The 13,535-nt window shown below is 47.2% G+C and overlaps 1 protein-coding gene across 1 annotated transcript in view; it reads right to left on the minus strand.

Moving 5' to 3' along the window:
• The window catches only part of dnah2 (dynein, axonemal, heavy chain 2), a gene marked incomplete at both ends in the record, with an annotated part of 313,900 nt that overhangs the window by 176,119 nt on the left and 124,246 nt on the right, over positions 1 to 13,535 (minus strand). Inside the window, 2 exons of the mRNA XM_083640125.1 lie at positions 9,290 to 9,372; positions 12,494 to 12,650. Coding sequence (XP_083496251.1) covers positions 9,290 to 9,372; positions 12,494 to 12,650 — 240 coding nt within the window. The remainder of the gene's footprint in view (positions 1 to 9,289; positions 9,373 to 12,493; positions 12,651 to 13,535) is intronic.

Raw genomic sequence — 13,535 nt, forward strand, 5'->3', positions numbered from 1 at the left:
CAACACAATGGCAAGGAGGCAAGACTGGGGAGACATGGTCGGTTAAGAGAGAGGAGAGAACCTGATGGATGGAATCTCTCTCCTCCTACGCAGAATCCCTTGTGTTAACAAGGATACAGATTTAGGAGAGAGAGAGAGAGAGAGAGAGAGAGGGAGACAGAGAGAGAGAGGAGAGAAGGAGAGAGAGAGAGAGAGAGAGAGAGGGAGAGGGAGAGGGAGAGGGAGAGGGAGATACTGTAGATGCTATGGTTCCCAGCTGGAGAGCAGACTCCTAAGCCCCTATAAATAGGAGAGGAGATTGACGTTCAAGGCTTGAGAGACCCTCCTCAAGCTCCCTCTCTCTCTTCTACCTCTTCCATTTCGCCTCATAACTTCCTCGCACTGATTTGATGCTGTATCAGTTGGTATCATAGAGTATTTTGAGGAGGAAAATTCAATGTTTGAAGAAAGAAAAAAACACCAAATTACCTATTTTATTACGTTATAATGAGCATATGTATGACAAGAAGGTCCTTTGATAATTCACGCTTAAAGAATATTCTTTCTGGAGAGTTGTTCCAAATCAAAAAAATCCAAATAGAAGTCCCCCTCTTCACCTTCTTTCCAACTGTGGTTGACAGACATGGTCTGTTATTCACCTTATTCTTTGTCCATATAAGGACGCTTCTGCATGACGTCATTTTGTAATCGTCTTTCCGTTTTAGACACGGAAGTAGATTACGCCTACCGTAGTCATTTTTAGACTTGCCAAAAAGCTGTTTTCAAGCAAAAAAAAAAATCTGTGTTAAAGTTTTAATATGTTTTCGGGTGAGACCGTACTGTAACATATACGTGACCAGTTTATCAGAATAACGCCTATTTGGAAATATTTAACGAGCAGCGAGGACTGGGAGCGCTGGCTGTGCTGAGCGGTCGGACTAGCTATCTGTCAAACCCTACTGTAGGCTACTGGCAGTGAGAAAACACTGTCGACGTGCTTTTGTAACTAACGTTAAATGCCGACCGGGTACAGCCATCAGCTCCTCGCAGCAGTAACGCTATGAACATGTAACTGACCGCAGTGTAGCTTCTGAATGTTGCCAAACTTCATTCATAGTGACGTTTTGTTTTGAAATTGGCCGCCAACTAGCGCTGAACCGGAAGAACAAATACAATTGCATCTAACGCGGAAGAGAGAGAAAGTAGGCGTGGCGAATAAGGATGGAGAGGCTCAGATCCCTGAGAACCAACTCACTCAAAAAGTTTCTAACTATTTGGGACCCATTTCTAGCCTACCTCAACGAGGTTAGGGGCGGTGGGTGACTTGCCCGGCTGGTTCCTGCTGGACGCCTTGCATGGGACCCCATGCGCGACATCTCTTACAAATACATAATCACCCTATATGGATGGTTAGCATCACATTATAATAACTGTCGGTATTATATGTATGTTTTTTCTTTCTTTTCTGTTCCTGTGTCTGAGCTTGTTCGTTTTTGTTCATATAATATTGTTAAAATTGAAAAAAAGAAAAACAGACAAGCAGCAGGGATGTTTCTCCACATAAAGTGCAGCTAAATGAGCAGTGTGACAGCAGCAAAGGACCATCATTTCAGAGCCTACTGATGCCTGTCAATTCTGCCAAAGCCTTATCAATTCCAATTCACATTATTTTCTTATCAGCTCCAGGTGTGAATTGGTTTTCTATACCAAACCCTTCCGTCTCACCCTCTCTCTCCTTCTCCCATCCACTTTGGCCTAATCTCGGTCTCTCTCAGTTCTTCTCTATGGGAAAACACGCCAGCGTGGTAAACCCTCGTCTCCAGCTACCACATTTCCGTCCAAACGATGTACTTTTAGACCGTTTGTGAACCAAAATCTATTTTGCATGTTTGCTGGCTGATGCTGGCTGTCTCCACTGTCAACAAACTGGCAAATGGCACTGAGATGATTGGATCATTTGGAACAGTGGTCACAGTGCTAGCCGGTTACCTGGACGCTCCATGTCCATATTTCTTATTGTCACATCTCCATCCATCTCACTCTCATCCCCTCTTTCTCTCCTTTAAAGGGCCTCTTTGCCCAGTTTCAACGAGCTTTGTGTCATTACAAAATGTGTAGTATGTATGCAAATGAATCTGTGCTCTCTCTACCTTCAATCGCAGAACTTCCTGGGCCAAAGGACATCATCATGACATCATTTGGACTAGTGCTGCACGATTAATCTAATCGCAATCGCGATGTCAGCACGTGCGATTACATAACCGCAAAAGTGTGCGATTATTTTTTTTCCACGTCTTTTTGAGTGTGTGTGTGTGAGCCTCCTCTAAACTAACGTTACACGCGACGCAGCGAACACACGTTTCTCTGCCATCACACTGGGCATCAACACTAGCGGGAGACTTCTCCCATGCACTCCCGCAAATAAGTAATGTTATGCGCAGCACGGTTACATAATATCTTACCGAGAGGCAGAGAGAGAACATCCATGATCGCTAACAGCGAGCTATGCTAACAACTAGCTAGCCGTTCAGAAACGCATGTAAACAGCCGTGTGATTAGTGAGAACGTCAGTAAAATAAGGAGAGAGCTGCAGGTGCTTATGCAGAACTAGTGCACGATTAAGTGCGCAGTGGGTAATGACCCGCTGTGATGAAGAATATAGCGAGAGATTAACAAGGTTGATAGCAGCAAAACACTGTCCAACTGCAAACAGCAGCACCTCCAGGCTTCAACTAGCCTGTCACATGACGCCTTCATGGTCCCTCGATAAAGTCTGCACATGCACGTTACCTCTCTCTCAAGAAGCGTCACGTGAGTGTGGCGTTTAAGGCCATCTGTCGCTACAAAAGAATAAACGGGGTGTATCACTGTATTATTGGACAGACATGTAACTAACTTTGCAGTCTGAGCCATGTGCTGTAACACAGTGCAGTTTCTATTTTTCTGGTGTTTCTTTTTTACATGTTTGGGAGAGGCAAATGTCTCAAAATGTTTTATTTTTTTGTAAAGATAATTTTATTTCAAATTGTTTTATTTATTTAGTTTTAATATATTTTAAATTGTAACATATTTCATGTATTTTAGTCTGTGATATGTGAAACCGTGGTATTTTTGTCCAAGGTTATCATACTGTCAAAAACTCATGCCGGCACATCCCTATACCATTTGTTTATTAATATCGCAATCACAATCGCAAATCGCAATATTGTCCACCATAATCGCTAATCGCACCTTTCCCCCAAATCGTGCAGCACTAATTTGGACCGGGAAGTTGTGTGAATGAACGGGGAGCTCTCGTTCCAGGCAAGATGGAGGGAAGTTAAACATTGTTAATTTGCATAGACTAGTATAGAGATATACAACTGATTTGGTAATGATACAATGCTGGTTGCAAATCAGAACTAGAACGACCGCAACGCGGACTTATGCCTCCGCCATTAGTTAATTCTTGAGTCCAAATCGCCATTTGAGGCAAATTGGAAGAAATTCCGTCAAGGCGCTCCTGTGATGTTGCGTTACAGAGCTTGGAAATTGGGTGTGTGAGAGGTCACAGTGACCTTGACCTTTGACCTTTGACCACCAAAATGTAATCAGTTCATCCTTGAGACCAAGTCGATGTTTAAGAGAAGTTTGATTAAATTGCGTCAAGGCATTCCTGAGATATCGCGTTAACAAGCTTGAAAATGGCGTTTGAGAGGTCACCTTGACCTTTGACCACCAAAATCTAATCAGATCATCCTTGAGTCTAAGGCGATGTTTGAGGCAAATTTGATGAAATTCCGTCAAGGCATTCGTGAGATATCGCGTTAACAAGCTGGAAAATGGCGTTTGAGAGGTCACAGTGACCTTGACCTTTGACCTTTGACCACCAAAATGTAATCAGTTCATCCTTGAGTCCAAGTCGATGTTTGAGACAAGTTTGATTAAATTGCGTCAAGGCATTCCTGAGATATCGCGTTAACAAGCTTGAAAATGGCATTTGAGAGGTCACAGTGACCTTGACCTTTGACCTTTGACCAGCAAAATCTAATCAGATCATCCTTGAGTCTAAGTCGCTGTTTGAGGCAAATTTGATGAAATTCCGTCCAGGCGTTCCTCAGATATCGCGTTAACAAGTTGGAAAATGGCGTTTGAGAGGTCACAGTGACCTTGAGCTTTGACCTTTGACCACCAAAATGTAATCAGTTCATCCTTGAATCCAAGCCAATGTTTGAGACAAGTTTGATTAAATTCCGTAAAGGCATTCCTGAGATATCGCATTAACAAGCTTGAAAATGGCGTTTGAGAGGTCACAGTGACCTTGAGCTTTGACCTTTGACCACCAAAATCTAATCAGATCATCCTTGAGTCTAAGTCGATGTTTGAGGCAAATTTGATGAAATTCCGTCCAGGCGTTCCTCAGATATCGCATTAACAAACATCGTACGGACGGCCGTACGGACGGACAACCCGGATCCATAATGCCTTCGGCCTGGCTATCGCCGGCGGAGGCATAAAAATGGCCCTTTAAGAGAACAACAATGGACAATATTGCCTTTAGCAGGGCTTTGGTTTTCAAAAATGAGCCTAATTTGAAAGTATAACGTATAAGTACTTATTAGTATAAGTAGTATATTACTATAAGTAGTAGAATGGGTAGAATGAATACAAGTCAGATGGAAATATACTGTTGATTATAACCGTTGGCAAAAATTACCCTCCTGTATTGCGTTTGATTGTGGCCTGTGTATGGTGGCTTTCATTGAGCAAATTGTCTTTCCATTCTCTTTTGCCTGAACCCCAATCTTTCCACCTAATCTGCCCTACCCTGTCCTCCATCACCTCCAACTAATCTGCCCTACCCTGTCCTCCATCGCCTCCACCTAATCTGCCCTACCCTGTCCTCCATCGCCTCCACCTAATCTGCCCTACCCTGTCCTCCATCGTCTCCACCTAATCTGCCCTACCCTGTCCTCCATCGTCTCCACCTAATCTGCCCTACCCTGTCCTCCATCGTCTCCACCTAATCTGCCCTACCCTGTCCTCCATCACCTCCACCTAATCTGCCCTACCCTGTCCTCCATCGTCTCCACCTAATCTGCCCTACCCCGTCCTCCATCACCTCCAACTAATCTGCCCTACCCTGTCCTCCATCGTCTCCACCTAATCTGCCCTACCCTGTCCTCCATCGCCTCCACCTAATCTGCCCTACCCTGTCCTCCATCGTCTCCACCTAATCTGCCCTACCCTGTCCTCCATCACCTCCACCTAATCTGCCCTACCCTGTCCTCCATCACCTCCACCTAATCTGCCCTACCCTGTCCTCCATCGTCTCCACCTAATCTGCCCTACCCTGTCCTCCATCGCCTCCACCTAATCTGCCCTACCCTGTCCTCCATCGTCTCCACCTAATCTGCCCTACCCTGTCCTCCATCGTCTCCACCTAATCTGCCCTACCCTGTCCTCCATCGTCTCCACCTAATCTGCCCTACCCCGTCCTCCATCGCCTCCACCTAATCTGCCCTACCCTGTCCTCCATCGCCTCCACCTAATCTGCCCTACCCTGTCCTCCATCGCCTCCACCTAATCTGCCCTACCCTGTCCTCCATTGCCTCCACCTAATCTGCCCTACCCTATCCTCCATTGCCTCCACCTAATCTGCCCTACCCTGTCCTCCATCGCCTCCACCTAATCTGCCCTACCCTGTCCTCCATCGCCTCCACCTAATCTGCCCTAACCTGTCTTTCATCGCTTCCAACTAATCTGCCCTACCCTGTCCTCCATTGCCTTCACCTAATCTGCCCTACCCCGTCCTCCATCGTCTCCACCTAATCTGCCCTACCCTGTCCTCCATTGCCTCCACCTAATCTGCCCTACCCTGTCCTCCATCGCTTCCAACTAATCTGCCCTACCCTGTCCTCCATCGCCTCCACCTAATCTGCCCTACCCCGTCCTCCGTTGCCTCTCGCTCTCCTCATCTCAGCATCTTATTTTAGCCTCACTAACGTCATATCCCCCTCTCCACTCTCCAACTCCACATTTGTTTTGTTTCCTTATGCCTCCTCTCTCTCTCTATCGCTTCCTCTCTATCGCTTCCTCTGTCCTCCATTTCTCTCCCTTTTTATCCTCGACGCCTCCCTCTCTTATCTGTGTGTGTGTGTGTGTGTTTGTGTCTGTGTGTGTGTTTGTGTCTGTGTGTGTGTTTGTGTCTGTGTGTGTGTTTGTGTGTGTGTGTGTGTGTGTGTCAGCGGTCTGGAAAGCAGGTGGGTGAGAGGAGGTGATGTGACACCTGGTAACAGGCTGACAGCCCCGAGGAGAGAGGCGGCACTTTCATCCCCGACACATCTCAACCTCCTCTCCTTGCCATCGCGCACTTTTAGACACGGCTTATATACATACACAGCCTCATAGGCACACACACACACACACACACACACACACACACACACACACACACACACACACACACACACACACACACACACACCAACAACAAAAACAAAAACACAACATGCATACAGTTTACATGCTGAAGCTGGTTTAACATGAAGTGCAGAAGACCACCCCCAGAGACATCCACAAACCACGTTGGTTGTAAAGTAGGGCTGGTTAAAAATACATATCGATTTTTCTGATACAAATTGATATTCATGTGAAAGAACTGATACCAATTCATAAATCCCAATATCGATCTTTGAATATTTTTAAATATTGTTTTGTTTGGTTCTTAGCACGAGATCTCATCAACATCGGTAAACAAACATTAATATTTTAAATAATGCACCAGGTTAGAGGGTTCCGTGTACAATTTACAGCATTCGTTCTTTGAGAATCTCTTTCATATCCAAGCAAAATTGGTATTGTAACTGACGATATCAAATCGTATTAAATTGGTAATCGAATCGGGGAATCAGTGGCGACACAAAGCTCTATTGCAAAGTACTGTATTTTGTGTGGTCCAACATTTAGCGTTACACCTTGGCTTGGAAAAATACTCAGCTCTGATTGGGTGGAAGGTGCCTGTTTATTCCTTGTGTTTTCATGCGATTTTTCTTTAACATTTATTTCACAGCTGGAAAATTACACCTGTTAGAAAATTGTAAATACAGTGAAAATGAATCATTGGCCCTTGGTATTAGTTGCTTGCCCATAGCAGATAAAAACAACTACAATACAAATACAGCACAATTATCCACATATCATGATCGGAATATCCAATTAAGAGCTATTTTTCAACTGCAACACCTACTAGAACAGTTCCTGGAGCAAACCTGGATCTCAGGTGTAAAATTACCCTCACCCACAACAGCTGCAGAGGGAAGGGGGGAAGATTGTCTCGAAACACAGTGTATTCTTAGTGTTGTTAGGCGTTATCATCGACACACTACACACACTGTGTATTTCTTCGTGTTGTTAGGCATTATCATCAACACACTACACACAGGTATACACAACAGCAGCGGACATGCCGCGGGCTAGTTCTAAGCACCAGATGAGAGGTGTGAACAGAAAAGCTAAGTGAAACAAAACAAACATGTCAAACCGACCAAGAATTTCCATTTGGCCTGTAAGAGCAAAATCCTAGACTTAACTAATAACGGATTCACTCTTAAATGTAAGCTATTCACGTCCGCTGAAAAGCGTTTTGTGTAGGTAAAAGCCAAGCTTGTCCCAGACGCCACAGATGCCCCGTTGCAGATAAGCTGTTAAGTCGGCCATTGTAAAGGCCCGCAGACTTTAAGGTCGTCGCTTATCGGAACTCTTAAAAGCTTGAGCTTTTCCCACCCTAATCCCCTCTTCTTTGCTCTCCGTGTCGTTCTCTCTCTCCCTCCATCCCCACTTCAGAGCCTCTGAATCTGCGTTGACACAGCGGAGCCACCCCAACACAAACGCTCCCAGAGAGAATATATCTCGAAATGGACCAGCACCCCAAGGTGCTACACTCCATCAGCTTGAGAAATGGACGCTCGCACTGTTTACTCCTCTGCTCAGGTGCTGCCGTTGTTGTTGTTGTTGTTGTTTTCCTCCACATTGCACTTATTGGATTCATTCCCAATATGGATGGTGTACATAACTGAATGTGATGGTGCAAAACCATCCACTTCCACACACGCGCGCGCACACACACACACGCGCACACACACACACGCAACTCCCAGCGCTCAGCAGCGATTACCCTCCGCCCAGCCGGCCAGAGGAGCACAGGAAAGTTACGCTTCAATTAGGCAAGAGGGTAAAAATAATCTAATCCATAAATTAGCTAAAGTCAATTAGGACAACTCGCCAATTAAGGACAAATCTGTTACTTGAGGGCACACGGCTATAATGAGGCAGCGGGAGGAGCCACGCTGAGACTGTGTCCTTGCTTGTTTGTGTCCTGCTCAGTGCACACAGTGTGACCATGTTTTTGATATGGAATTAGACCACAAATTGAATTTTGTGGGGCCTAAGCCCAGGCCTGGCCGAGAGTGAGAGAGGGGGAGAGAGAGAGAGGGAGAGAGAGGGGGGAGAGAGAGAGAGAGGGAGAGAGAGCTAGAGAGAGGGGGGAGAGAGAGCTAGAGAGAGAGGGAGAGAGAGAGAGAGAGGGAGAGAGAGCTAGAGAGAGAGAGAGGGAGGGGGGAGAGAGAGCTAGAGAGAGAGGGAGAGAGAGAGAGAGGGAGAGAGAGGGGGGAGAGAGAGCTAGAGAGAGGGAGAGAGAGAGAGGGAGAGAGAGCTAGAGAGAGAGAGAGAGAGGGAGAGAGAGCTAGAGAGAGAGAGAGGGAGGGGGGAGAGAGAGCTAGAGAGAGAGGGAGAGAGAGTATTTATAGATGCTGTGTCAGTGTGTTTTGAGAGAAGCTTGTGAGTTTTAAGGGTTTTGTGGCGCAGAGTGAGTGATCCTGATCTGACTCAATGCTGGCAAAATCACAGTATTTCCTTTTTTTGGGGGGGTGTGGGGGAGTGTACGTGTGTGTGTGTGTGTGTGTGTGTGTGTGTGTGTGTGTGTGTGTGTGCGTGCGTGTGTGTGTGTGTGCGTGGGTGTGTGAGGGGGATAGTGGTAGATGACTAATCACACACCCCTGCTTTGTTTGTGTTTTTACTGCCTGAACAAGACAAGCAACAACGTAAAATAGAAAGAAAGTAAAAAACGAATCAAATAAAAGAAATATTCCTGTTTAAATCATCCCACTGACAAATAACTTGCAGTTTAAGCCACAAGCCAGGGAGGGGATTAACACAAACACCAATCACCTGATTTTCACCACTTGCCTCGTAGCCAGTGACCTCCTCCTTCACCTTTAGAGCCGACTGCCCTTTGACCCTTTGACCCGCTCCACCCACACCCCCGCCTCACCTCAGCCGGTGGTGGCCCTTGTCTTTGTAAGGTGTGATGTCCAGGAACGTCTCCTCCCACATCTTGGCGATGCCCTCCAGGCCCTGCGGTATCAAAGGCAAAGTGTAACGTTAACAGACGGAACGCATCTCCGGCATAAGGAGAGAGAGAGAGAGAGAGAGAGAGAGAGAGAGAGGGAGAGAGAGAGAGAGAGAGGGAGATTTTTTCCCCTTTACTGTTCTTCTTTCACTCGCCCAACAGTCACTCTTTATGATGATTCCAGGCAGCTCTACAGGCAGGGAGCCATTGATCTCAGCATCTATTGAGTGCTGCGGCTCGCACACATCAGAGGCCGCGAAGCGTTCAGGAATAAGCGCCATGATGACGGCGTGTAGCGGGGTCTCTTTATTGTTCTCTCTCTCTCTCTCACGCCCCCCCCCCCCTCCTCTACAGGATGACTTGTCAGTGAACCGTGCTGAGGTTTTGGGGGAGGGGGTGGGGGGGGTGGGGGGGTTTGATTGGAGGGTCTGATTCCGACACCTCTGGCTCCTTAGGCCGAGGCTATTCACACACTAAATCTGTATTGATGTAACCTCGGCGAGTGCTGGGGGGGGGGGGGAGTGGAGGGGCCGGGGAGGTTGACACCAGGCTGACAGGCAGACAGGGCTGCTACGCGGGCTAGCCGCGCTGCCCCGGGACACCGGGCCCGGGGGCGAGGAGGCTGGGAAGTGGCCAGCCAGTCGGCTACACAAAGCCCGAGCCCTCTCCCGACCCCCCCCCCCCCCCCCCTCCCCCCATGCCCTCTCTCCCAGTCCCGGTCCTGGTCTGGAGGAAATTAAGTCTTGTCTCCATTTCCCCCACCGCCTGCCTGAGCTCTAGACCTCATCCACACAGGCCCTTGGAGATGCTGGGGAATAAGCTGATGAGCTGCCGCCAGAGGCTACGGAGGGCTAGGAGGCTACGGCTACGAGCCGCCACAGCTACTTAACCCTTTGCGTAGCCCCGCTAACGGCCCTTACCTGGAATGATTACCACATGGACCCCAGCACCTGGCAGCCATTCATCATCCCCAGCAGCACTATGGCCCCGTACCGCTTTGATACCCTGATACGGCCCTAATGGCGTATGCATGAGGTACAGAGCTCACACACACACACATGCAGGCAAAAGAATGCGGGGGTCACGGGGTAAATGCGATTTGAAAGGATATCCACTATGCCCCTTGACTCCTGTAACCATAACAAGAGTCTCGTATAACTGACCCCAGAGAACGGCACTGTACTGACAGATGCCACGGGGTCAAATGAATAACTTAGGCGTGGAAAATAGGAACACTAATGTCGATGACCTTTGGGACGGGGTGGAGAGAGGGAGAGGGGAGGGGGGACGAAGAGGGGAGAAAGGTGAGAAAAGCTGTGAGCCAGTGGGGACAGACGAGCTCCGTATCTTGACAGGCAAAAACCTAAAGATACATGTAGGGAGACTAAGCGGCTGTGCACACTGGGAAGTTGTTTTTTATCATGCCCAGAGCGCTTGCAATGCACACAGACCACAGCGCACGGAGCGCCCTTTCTGTTGTTGTTGTTGTTTTTTCCCCTGCCGTCGCGCGCAGTACGGGTCAGGACGCAGCGGTCACACGGACGGTAGCCCGTTGTCCTGCCATGTCATCGATGTAACGGTCTCCATTTAGAACACTGATGAATGCTCTGAATGTTGATCACATTATGTCATCTCTGTACCACAGCTTACTGCAGCATGCCTCTGTATCATCAGCGAGCGCTGTCTTAACCGTTCTGCCATCAGCTCTCTGTGTGTCGTAGCACCACATAAAAGATCTTAGCTGTTCTGCCATCAGCTCTCTGTGTGTCGTAGCACCACATAAAAGATCTTAGCTGTTCTGCCATCAGCTCTCTGTGTGTCGTAGCACCACATAAAAGATCTTAACTGTTCTGCCATCAGCTCTCTGTGTGTCGTAGCACCACATAAAAGATCTTAACTGTTCTGCCATCAGCTCTCTGTGTGTCGTAGCACCACATAAAATATCTTAACTGTTCTGCCATCAGCTCTCTGTGTGTCGTAGCACCACATAAAATATCTTAACCGTTCTGCCATCAGCTCTCTGTGTGTCGTAGCACCACATAAAAGATCTTAACCGTTCTGCCATCAGCTCTCTGTGTGTCGTAGCACCACATAAAAGATCTTAGCTGTTCTGCCATCAGCTCTCTGTGTGTCGTAGCACCACATAAAAGATCTTAGCTGTTCTGCCATCAGCTCTCTGTGTGTCGTAGCACCACATAAAAGATCTTAACCGTTCTGCCATCAGCTCTCTGTGTGTCGTAGCACCACATAAAAGATCTTAGCTGTTCTGCCATCAGCTCTCTGTGTGTCGTAGCACCACATAAAAGATCTTAGCTGTTCTGCCATCAGCTCTCTGTGTGTAGTAGCACCACATAAAAGATCTTAGCCGTTCTGCCATCAGCTCTCTGTGTGTCGTAGCACCACATAAAAGATCTTAACTGTTCTGCCATCAGCTCTCTGTGTGTCGTAGCACCACATAAAAGATCTTAGCTGTTCTGCCATCAGCTCTCTGTGTGTCGTAGCACCACATAAAAGATCTTAACTGTTCTGCCATCAGCTCTCTGTGTGTCGTAGCACCACATAAAAGACAATCTCTTGCTCTTGGAAGAAGTGAAGCCATGCAGCCTTCATGCTTGCTGCATCTCTTCCTCTCATGCGACCTTCAATCAGATCCAATCCTAGAATAATAACGCAGAGTGTCTGCGTGTGAGTGACCGCAGCTGTGCCATTTCACGTGTCATCGCGCTGAATCTTTCAGGAAGTGTAAAGAAAGAGCAGCCCTGCGGGTGATCTAACGGAGACAGATTTTTTTATTTGGTAATTAGGGCCAATTAATGGACGGATTTGCGACGGTTTAAGATTAATGGCCGAACTGGCGATGCTGCACAATGGCTGCGCAGCCTCCACCGGTCGGTCACACAGGGACGCACAAACACACTGGATACACTGCGTGCGTATTCCGCCAGCATATAAACACACTGGATACACTGCGTGCGTATTCCGCCAGTATATTCAAGTAAGCCCAACCTGTGAGTCAAAAACTTTGCCTTGAATTATTTACATGAGCGAGTGTCAAGAAGAGAGGATGCAGGGAAAGCTAGACAGAGCCCTGCTGAGTGTGGGTCCAGAGGGAGAGAGGGACTGGACCTGTTCTATGGAGAGCTCCTTGCTGGCGGCCCCAGAGATTTCACAGATCCTGTCGGCGTACTGGTCCAGGCCCAGGGAGATGATCTTCTCCAGGGTGAACTCAGCGGCGGTGTGGTCAAAGGGGCGCTGCAGCTCGTGGCGGATCTGCTGCCAGTGCCTGAGAGAAAAAGGTCCCATTGGATAAGGTCAGACTGAAGGTATACAGTACAAAGGGAAACAACAAGTATGGATTCTGTGCAGGCCCACAGCGCATTCAGGGCATGTACTGTAGCAATAAGACAAATTCACTAGTTTACAGTTAGTTTAAAGTGAGCAAATGGGGACCTGAGGCACTCAATTGTGATCATGATAAAAGTTAAAGCCATGTATTTCACAAACCAACACATTTCAGCGCAAATGAGGCTTTGTCAGGCTGTGGTCAAATTGCCAAAGTTAAATAAAGGCTTTTAACTTTTGGTAATTGCAACAGAGTGCCTCGCCCTCTTGAATTTTTTTAATGCGTTCTTAGTACCCATAATTCATTCTAGTACCCATTCAGAAGAACACCTGTTGCTTTCTGTCATGACCATTTCTAGTACCGAGTATCATTCCTGAGTTTTTTTTTTTTTATAAATGATCCGATTATTTGGAAATGATCGCTAGCTCCCTAGGTGATCACCTGGCTTCAGCCGTTCTATAGAGAGAACAGTCATGTTTGGTTATTTGCTAGTTAACATTACTGTAGCAAATGAATCAGGAGCATCTTATGCCATATATGACTGTATCACAGCAGTTCATAGAAGGCAATCACCATGAAAAACCTGGAAGTACATGATCTGCATTTCATTTGCATACAAGTGTGAAACTTTGCAGGTATGATGTGAAGATTCACAGACAGTATTTGTACAGTTGATAGATGAGCATAGATGAGTGAACTGTCTCACCTCTGACTGACTGACTGACCTACATTTGCCTGCTGATGACCATGGCGCTGTGGCAACAACACTGTAGTAAAAAGTGAATGTTTACGTATCATGAATTGCTTACCTAAAAGCCAAAGCAT

The sequence above is a fragment of the Poromitra crassiceps genome (assembly GCF_964638095.1).
Source record: "Poromitra crassiceps genome assembly, chromosome: 7".
In the NCBI taxonomy this organism is placed as follows: domain Eukaryota; kingdom Metazoa; phylum Chordata; class Actinopteri; order Beryciformes; family Melamphaidae; genus Poromitra; species Poromitra crassiceps.